Raw genomic sequence first — 18,261 nt, 5'->3', positions numbered from 1 at the left:
CTAGCCCTCCTTGATCTCCTTCTTGGCTTTCTGAAGCAACTCTTTGGCAAAGGGTCCTGTTTCAATATCCAGTTCCTCAAACAGCTGCCTGATCTCCCCAGGGTCTTAAAATGGTCCAGCCATTTACTCTTCCTATCCTCGGGCCTTGTTCCCTGGATATGACTTGAACTCCCTCTCTTCCTCCCTGTGTTCTTGTTGATTATCACCCAGCTCTCTTTACAACTAGACCCATCAACCACCCTCTCCACACTTCTGATCTTCTCCATCAGTGTCTCTTCTCTGTCCTCAGTCCAAGCGGTAAAGAGTTCTTCCTTTATCACCTCCACATTCTCCTTCCTCTCCTCTGTAGGATCAGCAGGGAATTGGTCCTTGGCAGCTTTCAGATGTTCTCTAGCTGTGCACACTTTTGAGTTTGCAGAGTTGATGCTCTTTACTCAGATGTGCACTGAGATCACCCAGAACAAGCAGGATGTTATGAGCTGGTATGGTGTTGACAGTTCTACACACTTCCTCAAGGAAGTCTCCCACACTCGCATCATTGTTCCCCTCGGTTGGACTATAGGCTGAGATGACTGTCAGCCTTGGGTTTCCATTGAAGGTCACCCTCAACACTTGCGGGGAGAAAGGTATGATTTTCATCACTAACAGATTGGCTCTTGCACTCAACACAACACCCACTCCTCCTACTGCAGCACTAGCCATGTTCCTCACAGCTGATGTGGTGATGAGCTAGCTCTTCTTTCCAATCATCACTCTGTTCATAGGCTCATTGTGTAGGATCGTGTGTTCTTGGATTGCAAGCATCTACATACCACTCTCCTCAAACAGATGACCCAATCCCTCTCTCTTCTCCCGCATCCGAACAGTCTTCACATTGAGAGTGCTAATTTTTGTGGTTCTTCTGCAGGACAAAAATGTGTTCTTTATACTTGTCTCAGAGACAGCTGGTCCATCATCCACTGGCTCTCCCTGTGGCTCTAAACCAGCAGGGTCATAACAACCAGGCTGCTCCTTGACAGTGTAGTTAGGGGCTCTAACCCTAGTGTTGTTAAGTACACTCTTCATCGTTCTTTTCAGTGGCTGATAATACCTTACCGGTGCCACTCGAGTAAGATAATTATTTAGCCCTTAAAGAGAGCCTAACAGGTACTACTGCTCCAAGCCAGTGCAGACCTGGGAGTGATGACATCTTAGGTGTAACTCCACATTCCCAACAGGTCTTGGACTCCTGAACTGGAGCCTTGCCACGGGATAAAGTTTGTCATACCCAGGACTTATACACATATGTTCATAGATATGCAAATACACACACACACACACACACACACACACACACACATTAGGTAGGTAGATAGATAGATAGATAGATAGATAGATAGATAGATACACATATATATCTTTCCCATACAGATTCATTAGTACACAAACACAAGTACCTATATACACATATATAATTACCATATACATAACGAATATATGCACATATATTTACACACATACACACAAATATATAAGCAATGAATATGAATTAACGATATTACTAAAATTACTACAAATTATAGAGAATAGTAATAAAAATTATTCAGTACTAATAATGATGGGGAATACAATGAAAATTAGATGATGATGATGATGATAAGGCTACTTCAGGCTGCCACTTTCTTTATTTAGACATACAGCATCGAGTCGTGGACAATGTTGAAGGCAGGCAAGAAAAGAGTGAACGCTTTTGAAATGTGGTGTTACCGCAGAGTCCTTAGAGTGAGGTGGACGGAGAGAAGGACGAACAACTGGGTACTAGAAAAGCTCAGTTGCAAGATGACGCTTCGGCGACACATCATGAAGTGGAAGCTACGGTTCTTTGGCCACGTCATGCGGCGGGATGGACTTGAGTGAACGCTCATAACTGGCAAGGTGAATGGCAGACGTAAAAGAGGCAGACATCCCACTTCTTGGCTGAAAGACATCGTAGCCACAGGATTGTCTTTATTCTCAGCTGTCCATGGGGGTAGTGGACAGGAGAAGGTGGCAAGACACCGTGATGACCACAGCATTGCATAGTGCGACACCCAACTAGAAGAAGAAGATAATAATAATAGTTAATTAATTTGTAATAATAAACAAGTTCATAATATAAAATTTGTAATAAATTAACATTCTTAATAAGAATTACTATTCATAATAATAAGATTAATAAGAACACTAGAATTGCAAAAAATAATAGTTGAATAAATTAGGGTTATGTAGAGTAGTAGTTTATGGAGTGAGTTAGTTTAGTAGGTGTGTGTGTGTCTGTGCGAGTGTGTGTGTGTGTGTATATATATATATATATATATATATATATAGAGGCGCAATGGCTCAGTGGTTAGGGCAGCGGACTCGCGGACATAGGATTGCGGTTTCGATTCCCAGACCGGGCGTTGTGAGTGTTTATTGAGCGAAAACACCTAAAGCTCCATGAGGCTCCGGCAGGGGATGGTAGCGAACCCTGCAGTACTCTTCCACCACAACTTTCTCTCACTCTTACTTCCTGTTTCTGTTGTGCCTGTAATTCAAAGGATCAGCCTTGTCACACTGTGTCATGCTGAACATCCCTGAGAACTACATTAAGGGTGCATGTTTCTGTGGAGTGCTCAGTCACTTGCACGTTAATTTCACGAGCCGGCTTTTCCATTGATCGGATCAACTGGAACCCTCGACGTCATAAGCGACAGAGTGTCAACAACAACAATATATATATATATATATATTTGACGTGAATTAGTTGGGAATTCCCTGTTGGTGTAATTTAAGAAATTAAAATATCTGTAAGTTCTGTATGCAAGAAAGAGTCTGTTCAGTGTCTTTGGAGAATCATCATCATCATCATCGTTTAACGTCCGCTTTCCATGCTTGCATGGCTTGGACGATTTGACTGAGGACTGGTGAACCAGATGGCTGCACCAGGCTCCAATCTGATTTGGCAGAGTCTCTACAGCTGGATGTCCATCCTAATGCCAACCACTCCAAGAGTGTAGTGGGTGCTTTTACGTGCCACTGGCACGAAGGCCAGTCAGGCAGTACTGGCAACGGCCACGCTCAAAATGGTGTATTTTACATGCCACCTGCACAGGAGTCAGTCCAGCAGCACTGGCAACAATCTCGAATGACCTTTCACGTGCCACCTGCACAAGTGCCAGGAATGCGAAGCTGCAGCACAAGTGCCAGGAAGGCGACGCTGGTAACGATCATGCTCAAACGATGGTGCCATCACGATTTCGCATTCGCTTGCCCCAACAGGTCTTTGCAAGCAGAGTTTAGTGTCCAATGGAGAAGACGTTGGCATGGGGGCCAGTCGTCGAATTTAGTTCGATTTTGATAAGCATAAGTTGCACAGTTTTCCATTCCAGAGTAGAATTTAGCTTTAGTGAGGATATTTAACTTGATATCATAAGATCATCATCATAATTAGCTAAAAATGTTTGGTTAGTTTTGTTTGAATGTCTAAAGGAATAATTGGGAGAATTGTACCCGAGCTTAAAGGGTTTGGATGTCATACTGATATAGGCCCTGAATGAAGAGTTAGTGGTATCAGTACATTTGTAGACTATGCCATTAACACTTTAGCATTTAAACCAGCCATATCCATCCCTAATATTCTACTTGTTTTACACTCAAATCAACCAGATCCCATCTCTCACACCTACCCTACAATGGCATTCTAAAAATATTTAGCCATATCATCAAAATCTTGAAGCTACAAAATAATACACGATTATTGAAAACAATGCAAATAAATAAGCATTACATTTGACAAAATAATCCAAATGTTAAAGGGTTAACTAAACAGTTATTGTTGAGCTGGCAGGTGTTGGTGGAAAGGTTTTCTTTAGTTTCTTGTAGTTTGCAAGTGTTTCAAGAAGCAATAATTTGTTTGAAGTTTGGAGTAGTTGTGAAAAAGCTTTTTACTGTATTTTTCTTGCAGATTTTATGGTATCTGTGGCTTGGAGGAAAATATTTTCTAAGTAGGGTCAACAAGTTTTTCCATTTTGGTGAGCTACATTCATGTAGTATGGAGGTGTAGACCATGTAGTGTTTCTATTCCTGTTGTGTGTTAGTGCTCAAAGTGTGATTTTGTCTTTGTAGCCACTTCTGCAGAGTGCATTGTTGTAACAGGGTACAGGTTCTGTAACGATTTACCTCTTTACTTGAAGATTGAAAAGTGTTTGAGAGATGTTAGGAACAAGGTAGTTGATTATCCTCCTAGAGTGTTTGAATGTATATAGATGTAATGCAAAGATTCATTTGGTTTGTGGTAGGGACAGTAAAGAGAATTAAATAAAATCTTATGTCAAAGAAGTTGGCCTTAAGCCTCCAAGGCACATACATGCATATATATATATATATATATATATATATATATATATGTATGTGTGTATATATATATATATATATATATATATATATATATATGTATGTATGTATGTGTGTGTGTGTATGTATATACATAGACATATATGTATGAATGTAAAGATGCCTGCATATATTACCATCTGGCCACTCATCTTCCCTCCCTCCTTTCCTTCCTTCCTTCCTTCCATCCTTCCATGTGTGTGTATAACTAGGTATATAAGTGAAACAGTAGAAAAAGAGAACAATACAGGCAATAACTGATTTCCCTACACAAGGTTTCATGTGTTAGTGCTGCACCATTTCTTGCACACCTTATTCCCATATAACCTTTAATTCAAGTTACAATGTGTGTGTATAAACACATGTATGCTTACATGCTCTACAGCTGTCATTTGAAACAAAGACTGTCTTTTTAGCATTTGCATTACTTTTGCTAGTTGCTTTTGGTCTTTATTTAGTCATTAGCCAACATTGACAACCTCGCAGCCTTCCAACTCTTGATGCAACAGAACGTGATGATGGAGAGTGAGAGCATTCCACCAACCCTCAGCTGGTACCAATTTCAGCTGATTAAACTGTAGCAAGCTTGAAATCTTGTGCTTTGTTCAAGGCATGACATGCTACGTACCCCGAGGAATAGAGCCTACCATTTTATCATGTGCCAACATTTACACACACACATCAAATTAATGATATGACATAGAGAAACAAGTTGCCAAAATACACACATACACACACACACACACTTCATATATATCCTCATTATTTATATATGCACACATATAATAAATGTAGGCATGGCTATGTGCTAAGAAGTTTGCTTCCTAACTATGTGGTCTCAGATTCAGTTCCATTATGTGACATCTTGGGTAAGTGTCTTCTACTATAGACTTGAGTTAACCAAAGTCTTGTGAGGGGATTTGGTTGATGGAAAATAGAAGCCGCCTATCATATGTATGTGTGTGTGTGTGTATACTCTTGACTTAACATCATGTAATGGTTGTAAGCAAGCATCACTAACATACAGGTAATGTTGTTCATTTCCTGTCTACCAAAAAAAACATGTCTGGCCAATGGGAAATATTAGCTTGCTTGGAAATAGGTGAGGCTTGGTGACAGAAAGGGCATCTGGCTGTAGAAAATCTGCCTCCACAAATTCTGTCTGACCCATACAAGTATTAAATGATGATGATGATGACACATGCATGCACACACGTACAGATGTTAAATTGAAAATGCTGTAACCAAAGTTTTGTGTATATCACTTATCAAACTAATGCCTGTGTTACCTGGAAATCTATTCAGTCAACATTATCTATATGGGAACATGCTAAAAACTACAGTCAAGGTGATAATGGTGCATAGATTTTAGAATTCCACACATGTAATTGGTTGATGAACATAATTCTCTCCTGCTATAGGCATGAATTAATGTAATTGAAAGGGATTTGAGTGAAATGCAAGTTTTTATTTTTAAAAATTCTGATTCCCCTTCCATAAGGTGGTACAACTGTATATATGTACATGTTCAATTTGGTTGTCACATATATCTCTGATAATTTGATGGAGAATATCAACTTCATTCTAGACTCCTTTGTATAAAAGTATTTTTACCAGCAGGATCCATAGAAATTCCATAGTATAAGTCAGCACATTTGAAAACATGTTAATATATTGAACCCATGCAAGGAGTTTCAAAAGAAATGTTTTTGATATCCTACCATTTATTATTATCCATATTTTATAAACAAATGTTTCGATCAAACAGATGATAATTAATTGCATTAAAGCACAAACATCAAGGGAATTTAAAAGAATAAAAATATGTAAGCAAACTTCAATGTTTATTGCCCAACCACCAACAAGGCTCAGTCTGGGAATATTTGCATTTCTTTTAATTTCATTTTTTTTGTGGATTTATTCATAATATTTCATATTAGTTCCAGTAAAAATATTTGTATTTACTGCAAAATACATCATTATTTTTGTAGCTAAATATTAATTATAAATTACAAATAAGCTATCTTCATTATACTAAATGATTATACATTTATAAATACATTCATTTAATTTATTAATTAATGATGATAATAATGATAATAATAATAAATGAATAATTTTACATAATGCTATATTGTGATCAAAAACATTTATTTCCAAATACGTATTTGTTTTTTTTTTAAATAGCTAATTTGTTTATAAATATATAAACTTTTACTTATAAAAAATTTTTTTTTTCCTCTGATAAACTAATTTAGTATTTGTTCTAGAAATTGTTTGTGTAAGTATGAATAAGTAGATTGCAACAATTATTATATACAGTTATATATTTTTGAGTAATTGTAAATTTGTGTATTAATTGTGATACAAACTAAGTTTGATGATTTTGATAATTTTTTATAATATTGTGTACCTTATAGCTTGTATTCTTCTGAAAGACTTAGTAAAATTTTGAAATATATTATTTATAGTTTATTATCTTTTTGTCTATGAAATAATATAGGTTATATTTATCGTAGATCTATTTTTTTATGTTTATGCTTTTGTTTATTTATATTTTCAGAGTTCTCCAATAATTTACATAAATAAGGGCCATTATTTTGTACATTATTTACATTTGACAGATATTTGTCTTCATCTTGTTTGTTGTTAACACAACGTTTCGGCTGATATACCCTTCATCCTTCATCAGGTGTCTTGGGGAAATTCTGAACTTAGGTTCTCATTCCTAAGGTGTTTTTTGATATTATTATTATTATTATTATTATTATTATTATTATTATTATTATTCAGGTCACTGCCTGGAATCGAACTCAGAATCTTGGGGTTAGTAGCCCGAGCCTTTAACTACAAGTGGTTAAGAGCGCAAGCTACTAACCCCAAGATTCCGAGTTCAATTCTAGGCAGTGACCTGAATAATAATAATAATAATAACATTTTAAAAAGGATTGACGTAACTCTTCACAAAGGTAGACTATTTAATAATAATAATAATAATAATAATAATAATAATAATAATATCAAAAAATACCTTAGGAATGAGAACCCAGGTTTGGAATTTTCCCAAAACACCTGATGAAGGCTGGAGGGTATATCAGCTGAAACGTTGTGTTAACAAACAAGATGAGGACAAATATCCATCAAATGTAAATAATGTACATAATTCCTCATCTCTTAAATATAGAACTGCATTATTTTTTAGTTACTTCTGAAAGACTTAGTAAAATTTTGATATTTATCATTTATATTTATAGTTTATTATATCTTTATCTAAGAAATAATATAGGTTATAATTATCATAGATCTAAGTCTGTGTTTATTTTATTTACTGCGTTCTCCCTTTGATAAAATACTTAAATAAGGAGCATTATTTGTGAATTACTTTGAACAATATTTATATCAGTAACTTGAAATAAATGAGAAGTGTTATTTTATTTTATCATTATATTAATATGATACTATATTATCATTATATATAATTTATATATATTTTCTTTGAGTAATTATAAATATTTGAAAAGTATTGCATATAAATAAATAGTTAGTTGATATACTAGAAATATTTATAGAATGAATATTGATTTACACGATTTATTACCATCTCTAAAACTAAGTAGGACTCTGATACTTTATTTATATATTGTTATTATTATATATTACTAAAATAGCCAGTGATTGTTTTCGACTTAAATGCATTTGAATTAACATTATTGGAGATATATAGAAACAGTCTTTTGACACTTGTAGATCTTCTTTACTTAATTATTTTGTCGGTTATAATTCTGTTCTTTTATGGTGCTTGTTATGTATCTGAATAGTTAACACTCATGCTCTTAAACAATCAGTATTTTGCAATTTGGCAGTCCTTTTAGGTAGAATTTCATCTGTCTTTTTGAACCAAAACCCTGAAGAGACTTGTATACATGGATATGAACTGTTTATAAATCAAATAATGTATATGTCGAAACAAATTGTTGGCTTTTTTATTTATTTAATAATTTTTGTATCATCATCGTTTAACGTCCGCTTTCCATGCTAGCATGGGTTGGACGATATTATATTATATTATATTTATATTATATTATAATATAAATAAATTGTTAGATTTTCAATTGTATTTCTCTATTTAATTTATTGTTTATACATATATAAATTCGAGTTATAATTTTCTTAATGACATCTTTATTTTACAGGGAGTGGAGTGTGGTGGCCAAAAACTGTTGATAAAATTTCCTGATAATCCAATAATTAATGTAGGAAATGTTACAATACTAAAAGCTTCTACTTCTAACAATAGCAAAAGGTAAGTTTCTCCTGGTCCTGCCTTTCTCATATGCATAGTTCTTTTGCTTACAAAAATGGTCTTGGTCTACCTGGTGTGTTAGTTGTTATGAATTGGTCTTGTGAAAAATATATTTCACTGTCCACCAAAATTGGTACATTTTTCACTTTGTAACAAATGAAATTTTTTTACATATTTAACTATTTATATGATAGATACACAAAAGAGCAGCTACAACATAAAGCTATTGTTTTATATTTAAGTACTTACTTTTTACTGTCAAGAAACAAAGCTATGGGTATAAAACTAAATAAAAAGACTATCATGTCACACTACATATTTTAGGTTGATCTGGTGGCACACTTCTTTAGAGATGTATGAGGTCTTTATATGATATGCAATTTTAGTAATAATGTCAGATCTCCACCACAATTTTAGTTGCTACCTGTTTTCTTTTTTTTTTTTTTTTTTGTTAATTGTTCTACATCAGTCTGTAAATATCTTTTATGCTAATATATGTTGATTGATTATCATTGATACCTACCCAGTTGTAATAGTGAGAGTTGTAGCTATGTTGATGATAGTAGGTGTACTACAGAGATTGTTTTTAGTAAAGATGACTGTTGTGTTAGCTGCAGCAGAACATAGTATTGTTGTTATAGTTATTTAACCTTAAATAATCTTTCACTGAGCAGTCTTATGGTTGAATGTGTTTCAACCATTACATTATCATTTTTGTATAGCTAGCAATATACTGCCCAATGTTTCCTTCTTTTTTTAAAAAAAAATTTGGTTGTATGTTATTTAAGGGAATTTAATTGCTATTTCTAGCAGGTCATGTGACCACATCTTAGGTGTAGTAATATTAATAAAATCCATACAAGTGGTGCTACAGTACAACTCTCTAACATAATACTACAACTGCTAAAAAATGAAAGTGAGTGATGAGACTGCAACAGCTAAGGTAACATGCAACATACTTGCTCCAATTGCTGCTCAAAGTTTTCAAGAAGAATACTGCTCTCAGAACTGATGGATTCATCTAAAAGAAAAATATAATGAAAAATGCTCATGTTGTTGATGAGGTTAGTCTCACAATCTTATATCATGTTCTCTTATAAGCAACTTTACTTCATTCAGCATTCTCTCTTTGATTATCTCTTATACTTCACTAAACAATTCATTCAAACCATTTTCCTCAGAACTGCTGTTATCTGGAAATTTATCCATCTTAACATTTTCCCTACTGACATCAATCTACAGAAGTTGAAAATCTATTGCATCAGCCTCATCAATTTGCAAAGACTTACTAAGTTTATGAACACTTCTTTCTTCCCCTCCCACCTAAATTGTATTTTAAAACTTCAATAAGGCAAGAAGAAAATTCTGATATATTTGGACAATAATAAAAGGATTTTTTTAGAAACTTATGTTATGCTATGTCTATAATGTAAGTCTTGGACACAACAAGAATAATGAAAGGAGAAGAAGTAAGTGAATCAGAAATGCCTGTGGAGCAGAGGCCATTATAGTAGCAGTAGAAAAAGTAGAGAGAAGACTCTATGAGCCAGAATCTGGAACATTTCTGTGAGTGACTTCATACCAATCAGTTGTGTGCCCTTTTCTAGATGCAGTCTAGAATGTCTGTGTGTGCAGCAACAGCAGCAGCAGCAATGTCCTTACTCCAGTGTAGACTTCATGTGAGTCTTTGTAATATCAAGAATTGATTTTCTGATTATCAGATTGAAATTCAGTAGTTGCAAATATAAACGATTATGTCATTTGTAATACCTCTTTCTGAATCACTTTGTGCACAAAATGAAGATATTTTAAACTGACTATATATATACTGACTGGTTGTAATGCCAATTCCTCCTAAAAAAAATAACTACCCTTTAAGATTTGAATTCAGTTGTAAAACTGCTAAGCTGTAATCTACAAGGCATCTAATCTGGCATTCTACCTTTTCTACTTTTCTGCCTCTTACTCTTCTCTCAGTCTCTAAGAGATGTTGAGAATGTGAGGTAGAAACAGACAGAGATCATTCTCAACATGGGTATAATTTAATGAAAAATATACTTATTTAACCATTAAATAACTGGAAACTTTTCAAACAGAAAATTTTATTCTGAACTAAAACTCTTATATTTACAATAACTGCCCTGTATGAATTTTCAATAGTAATCTTCACAGAGAAAAATGTAAGCTTTGTATCTGGAACTTCCATATATTTTTGAGATTTTTTATTTAATATTAATACCAGAAAAAGTATATTTTTTACTAAACAAGTGCCATTACTCTCAGATAAAGCACCAATCCCTGTGGTTAGCCTCATACTTACAACATAAATTACTACTGAGGTTTTTAGTAATTTTCTGGCTATCATGTACAGTGTTGTTAAAGGAAAGTGCTACATTCCACTTCAGAAAATCTCAATACTTCAACCAATGTAGTTGACATCCATCTTATGCAGGCTGATGCAGTCTATCATTAGTAATTGGCAATGTTATAGTCATTAACAACTTGTGTATTAATAAATAGCATGGCTTTGTATCTTACTAACTTTGTGTAACACAAATTTTAAATCTGAAACTGACCTTCATCACATGGCATGCTTAAAGCATATAATAAATACTAACTATGACACAGCATTTGATTTCTGTTCCTCACCGGAAACTTTCCTCAAAGCTCCGCATCCATAAGTCAATCAGTTACTTGTTAGAAAGTCTGAACTGATGATAAATGTCTATCTTAAGCAGAAATTTGGTTCCTTTGTTTTTATAAATTACCTATATATATATATATATATATATATATATATATATATATATATATATAGAGAGAGAGAGAGAGAGAGAGAGAGAGAGAGAGAGAGTGCTGGGTGGGGGGGATGATGAAGAAATAAAATTAATTGTAACTTCACTTGTGGCATTTAAATGCCACATCCTCTGTAAATTATATAACTGTGCTATTATGCTAACTATTATTAGTGGGTAGTGATTGTCTTCACTACTTCATGGAGTGACGACCCTGCCTGACACGAGTCCTGGGCTCAGCTGGCTCCGGCTGAGAGTACCTGGTATGGGCCCCTATCCAGGGTTACGAAAAGGAGACAACCGTCAAAGAAATCAGGAGTGGAGCCCCATAGGTGGTTTAGTGTTCGACTCGACACTCTTCCGGCAGCTCCTGCAGCCAAGCTGGTGCCAAACATAATGCTCTGTACTCCTTTGGACTACATCAACGATTGGGCTACCCAAGAATTTCTTACATCTAGCTCAGGCCTGCGCAAAACTGGAGAGGACATGAAATGTAAAAACCAGACTGGATTAGTTTATGCACAACTCCATTGTTTCCCGAGACAAAAGCATGCCAACAACAACAATAATTATACTCAAAACAGCATCACAACTTTGACCAGCCAAATTAAGGAACTTGACCAAAGTAACTAAAATTATATATCCACTGCCTCTCAGATCATGCAGCATTTCAGTATTATATGTATCTAATATAGAACATAGAAAAATACTGTAACATTACATGTAGAATTCAAACACAGCATCTGCTGTAAACAGTGGTGTGCTAACTAACTACACCACAGCAACATCACAACTTTGCCTGTCCAAATAAAGAAACTTAACCTAAGTAGCTAAGATTATGTATGAGTGGCTTGTCAACAGAGATCTTAGTCCACATAGTGTTGCAGTAGGGTGTTGTATATTTCTAACATACATGACAATATATTTTATGTATAGATGTATGTATGTACTCATGTACAAATGTATATAGTTTTTGGGCTAAATTTAACAGTTTGTGTAAAAGGAAAAGAAAACACAGTATCCCATCCAAAAGTAAGAGTATTTAAAAAAAAAAAACTAAAAATGTCAACTAGACTATGGCTGGGAGAAAACAGTTTGCTCAAAGCTGCTGCCCTTAGCTTCCATTATGGCCTCAAGATAACTCAAGAACCTGGAGCATGTATTCCTTACTGTGCCTTTGAGTACTTCTTTGATCTTGGCCACCAGCTCAGCCTTGATGTTCCAGGTTGAGTGGTTGGTATCTTTCCCAACAAAGCCCAACACACCATGAGATTACAATCCGGAGAATTAGGAGGCCAGAAATTGGTGCTAGTGAAGTCGTTGAAATTCCCCAACAAACATGTGTCTGAAATAAAAGAATTCATTTAACATATGCGTATTACTCCATTTATTAAATTTTATATTTACTCAAATACCCCTAACTAACAGGGAGTTTCTACCTCATAAACAGGAGTTACACCACAGTCATTTTGTGATGTTTGCTACCCTGGTATCTATTAACTAATTTATTTTGTCGGAGTTAATTGTTAACTAAGAGAAAATAAATACATATAATCAAATATATATATGTGTGTGTGTGTATATATATATATATATATATATATATATATACATGTAGTCCGCCAATATTTGTTTGTTTTTTTAGTCTTTCACTTGTATTTCTAACCACACATGGAAATAACTCACCCAGCAATATTCAATCTTAATGTGTTATTGTGACCATTATGATAATTTTAACCCAGAATGCATTGTCAAAATCTAAATACTTGTAATAGTTAAATAAGCATGTACTCTACTAAATAAAATATAGGAATGGTGCCCCAGCATGGCCACAGCCTCTAGGTTGAGATACATAAAAGAATTAATACTAACGTGATACATGTCATTGATATTTGCATAATTGATTAGTGTTTTGTCATTTGGTGATTGCTTAGCATTGACTAATTATGAAACTTGTTCCACTATATTATCTATATTGAACTTTATCATATATATATTTCAGATTTGTTCATATACATACTTATTACTGATCTTATATATATGTGTGCATGCATCCACACACACACACACACACACACACACAGTAGTCATCATAAGTTTAAATGGTTGTACAAATTTTTGACAGCTTCATAATTTTATGATTCATGAAATGAATGAATTAAACCTATATTAGTTATTCTCCATTAAATATTCTATAAAAGCCTATTAGTTATATGCTGCAATATCTTTTATTTCAGAGTACATTACTTTTCATTTAATGTATAGAACTCTAGGCTTGATGCATTCAGAACCAGAAGTGACAATATTATTAACAGGTTAATATCTATTACGATACACTTTTTTCTCGGTCACTTTGCAATATCTCAGAATGTGAAATGGAATAGTGCTAGCTGGTTGAAAAGGGAATTTGTTTCCAATATTCTTTGATCACACTTAACAAATTACCAAAATCTAATTTTCTCCAAGTTTTGATGTCTTAATCAACTTCATTTCAGATATATTCTGATCACAAATGATCCATTTGAACATACATTAGATTATCACAGATATCATGAATTCATTGGGAATTATGAAACTGAATTAAATTTACAATTTTTATTATTTGTGTTTTAAATTTATGGCAGTCTGAAAGTTTAAAACTATTGAATATTTCTGAAGAAAAAAATAAAATTAAATAAGGACATTATCAAGCAAATCTTGATAATAACTCCATTATAACTCTTATTAATTTCTTTATATTACTATATGTATTGATTATCATTTTTATTTGAAAACTCAAAAAGGATAAAAAAATTCAAGAATTTGTTCAATAGCAGCAACAGTATATATATATATATATATATATATATATATATATATATATATATATATATATATATATATATATATATATATATATATATACTGTCCGATGAACGGGACCGTAAAACTCCAAGTAACAGTTTTTTGTTATATTTCTGCTGCTTTTAGAAAAAGCATATTACTCTACCTCTGGTATTTGAGTACTCTTTTTTTCACCTTGTTGCACATTTATGCGCTTACTCCGGTACACACACACACACACACATATATATATATATATATATATATATATATATATATATATATATATATGTAGATGGCCCTGCTCAGTATGTAGAAAAGGAGTAGGTAGTAACTCTATAAGATGTACCCGGTGCAAGCTATGGACACATAAGAGGTGCAGCAACATCAAAGGCAGGTTAACTAGCAAGTTAGTTTTTGTTTGTGGCAGATGTTCAGGTGCAATAAAGACTGCAAACAAATAGGAAACAACTTCTATCTCATTCCAGGGTGAAAAACTAGAGGTAGTCGATAGCTTCCGCTATCTGGGCGACCAAGTTAGTAGTGGGGGTGGGTGCGCTGAAAGTGTAGCTGCTAGAATAAGAATAGCCTGGGCAAAGTTTAGAGAGCTTTTACCCCTGCTGGCGACAAAGGGACTCTCACTCAGAGTAAAAGGCAGACTGTATGACGCATGCGTACGAACAACCATGCTACATGGCAGTGAAACATGGGCTGTAACTGCTGAGGACATACGTAAGCTCGCAAGGAATGAAGCCAGTATGCTCCGTTGGATGTGTAATGTCAATGTGAATACCCGTCAGAGTGTAAGTATCTTGAGAGAAAAGCTGAACATTAGAAGCATCAGTTGTGGCGTGCAAGAGAGACGATTGCGCTGGTATGGACATGTGGTGAGAATGGAGGAGGATAGCTGCGTGAAAAAGTGCCACACCCTAACAGTTGAGGGAACCCGTGGAAGAGGTAGGCCCAGGAAGACCTGGGCTGAGGTGGTGAGGCAAGACCTTCGTACATTGGGCCTCACCGAGGCGATGACTACGGACCGAGACCTTTGGAAATGTGCTGTGCGTGAGAAGACCCGGCAAGCCAAGTAAGATCGTTGCCAGTGCCCCTGGACTGGTTCTTGTGCGGGTGGCACATGAGATGCACCATTTTGAGCGTGGCCGTTGCCAGTACCGCCTGACTGGCTCCCGTAGGATTTTCGAGCAAGATCGTTGTCAGTGCCCCTGGACTGGCTTGTGCGGGTGGCACATAAAAGACACCATTTCGAGCGTGGCCGTTTTCGTGCGGGTGACACGTAAAAGCACCCACTACACTCTCTGAGTGGTTGGCGTTAGGAAGGGCATCCAGCTGTAGAAACTCTGCCAAATCAGACTGGAGCCTGGTGTTGCCATCCGGTTTCACCAGTCCTCAGTCAAATCGTCCAACCCATGCTAGCATGGAAAGCGGACGTTAAACGATGATGATATATATAAAGTAAAAGGGATTAAAAATTCCAGGCAGATATCATTAAAGCACCCAGTGTTAAATGAACTTGGTTAACTATATCTAAGAATAATAAATGCAAGTAGAAAAAACATCCAAGACAATCCTTCATGTGTGATAAGTCGATCCACATATCACTGAGAAGAGTTCCAAGAAATTCGGTGTATAAGACAACGAAAATAAGAATGGAGAAACACACATCTTTAATTGGTGATTACACCATACAATACCAATGAAGGTTTCTGTTGTGTCAACATATTTAGATACAGAAAATATGTCAAATTAATAAATCCAAAAGTACATGTTAACACAATATTATCAAGACAATCCAAAATTGGTTAAATTAAGAAGGAACCAAGAAAATATCTCTTGTAGATGAACACCTACAGAAAGAACATTAAGAAGAAATATAATCTAAGAAAAGCCAGTTTAGTATGTAACTTTTGATGACATCAGTTGATAGTGAAAGAATGAAAAATAAACATGAATTCTATGTTACAACAATTAGAAACATAGAAATTCTATATCACAATTAGTTATTTATCTATTAAATATGCTAAACATTTTTTGAAAAATTCTGCATATTATGTTTTATGAAAAGCAATTATAATTAATGGGTTATTTAGAATTGAAATATTTAAATGCTTTTCTATATTTGTGAAAACACTTCAATGTAAAATTACCTTCATAATTTAATAATATTAATTTAAAAGTAATTATATAATACATTTCTTCAAAGCAAAGATCACATTTAAAATTACCAGTGAAAGGAAGATTGTATGAGATATGTATACAAACAGTAATTCTACATGGTAGTGAGATGTGGGCCCTAAATGTAGAAGACATCTGGCCATGAAACGCTCGTAGTCTTTCTCCCACTTTCGTTTCTTAAACGTAACCGATTTTAATTCTTAGTCCAATATTTCATAGATTTTATGTATTATAAATTCTCCCTTGAATGTTTTAGATTTTTAAACTAGTTTTGTATAGTACACTTTTCTTGATGGTGTCTGATCTCCTTCTTCATGCGAGTTGCACCATGGTGGTTTTTCTCTAAATTATTAAAATATTTTTCAATGTACAACTCAATTTGATATTATCAAATTGTATTTCCTTGTAAGTTCGGATTTTGTAATTCCCTAACATTATAATATATATATATATATATATAATAATAATATTAGGGACAAAATCCAAAATTACAGGCAAAAAACTCAATTAAAATCAATTTATAAAAAATTAAAATTAAATTGAGCCTTATAGATAAAGTATATATATAATATATAGTTTTAGGGAAAATAGTGGATTTTCATCGATGAGTTCTTGATAATTGGTTATTTTCCCTAAAACTATATGTATATATATATATATATATATATATATATATATATATATATATATATATATGTGTGTGTGTGTGTGTGGGGATGTATGTATATTTGCATTTTTGTCGGGAGATATATCCGTGTCTGTATATATACATATGTGTATATCTGGGTGTAGATATTTACTTATTTGTTTATTCATATATGGGTAGATGTGTGGATATATAGCTGTGTATGGGTATATATGTGTATATATGTAAGACTGTGGGTACGTGTGTATATATGTGTGTGTGTGTGTGTGTGTATATGGGTATTTTTTTGTTGTAGTTTCAGCTCAGAGCAATGGCCATGCTGGGGCGTGTATATGTTATATGGGTGTGCATATGTGCATGGGTGTATGTATGACCCATGCACAGGAGTGGCTGTGTGGTAAGTAGCTTGCTTACCAACCACATCATTCCGGGTCCTGTCCCACTGCGTGACATCTTGGGCAATTGTCTTCTACTATAGCATTGGGCCAACCAAAGCTGTGTGAGTGGATTTGGTAGATGGAAATTGAAAGAAACCTGTTGTATATATGTATGTGTGTGTATATGTTGGTGTATCTGTGTTTGTCCACCCAACATTGCTTGACAACTGATGCTGGTATGTTTACGTCCTTGTGATCTAGCAGTTCGGCCAAAGAGAGTGATAGAATAAGTACTAGGCTTACAAATAATAAGTCCTGGGGTTGATTTGCTTGGTTAAAGGTGGTGCTCTAGCATGGTCACAGTCAAATGACTGAAACAAGTAAAAGAGTAAAAGAATGTATGCATGGTGATGTATATACATGTGTATATGCATGTGTACATGTATGTATGGTGTATATGTATATGTGTGTGTGTATGTCTATGTATGTATATGTGTATATATATATGTGTATATATATATATATAATAATGCACCCACATAACTACCCATAATGTATATAAACAAGTATATAGTGTATATAGAGTAATTATAGAGTATTTATCATATATAATTGGTAGTTTGGCTCGATGTTCGTATTTGGGGCATTTCGTTTATATTAATATTACTTTGATTTGATGTGTGTACAGACTTTATTTTTCTATGTCTATATAGAGTTGGTTTCATTTTTCGTTTC

General features: G+C 34.3%; 1 protein-coding gene across 8 annotated transcripts in view; it reads left to right on the top strand.

The window, feature by feature from the left end:
- The window catches only part of LOC106867759 (uncharacterized), a 229,337-nt gene that overhangs the window by 193,109 nt on the left and 17,967 nt on the right, over positions 1–18,261 (top strand). For 4 of the 8 annotated variants that reach the window (XR_008266010.2, XR_016244964.1, XM_052974422.2 and 1 more), the window contains one exon: positions 8,586–8,695. Coding sequence is in view for 4 of the 8 variants with exons in the window: in XM_052974422.2 (XP_052830382.1) it covers positions 8,586–8,695 (110 nt within the window). In the remaining 4 variants the exon portion in view is untranslated. Of the gene's footprint in view, positions 1–8,585; positions 8,696–9,505; positions 9,729–18,261 lie in introns of those variants that run through there. The other 4 variants (XR_008266011.2, XM_089365947.1, XR_016244965.1 and 1 more) reach the window with 3 other exon arrangements.

Source organism: Octopus bimaculoides, chromosome 18 (assembly GCF_046866305.1).
Source record: "Octopus bimaculoides isolate indiv1 chromosome 18, ASM4686630v1, whole genome shotgun sequence".
Taxonomy (NCBI): Eukaryota; Metazoa; Mollusca; class Cephalopoda; order Octopoda; family Octopodidae; genus Octopus; species Octopus bimaculoides.
Note: the sequence above shows the minus strand (reverse complement) of the source record. Positions and strands in the feature narration are given on the sequence as shown.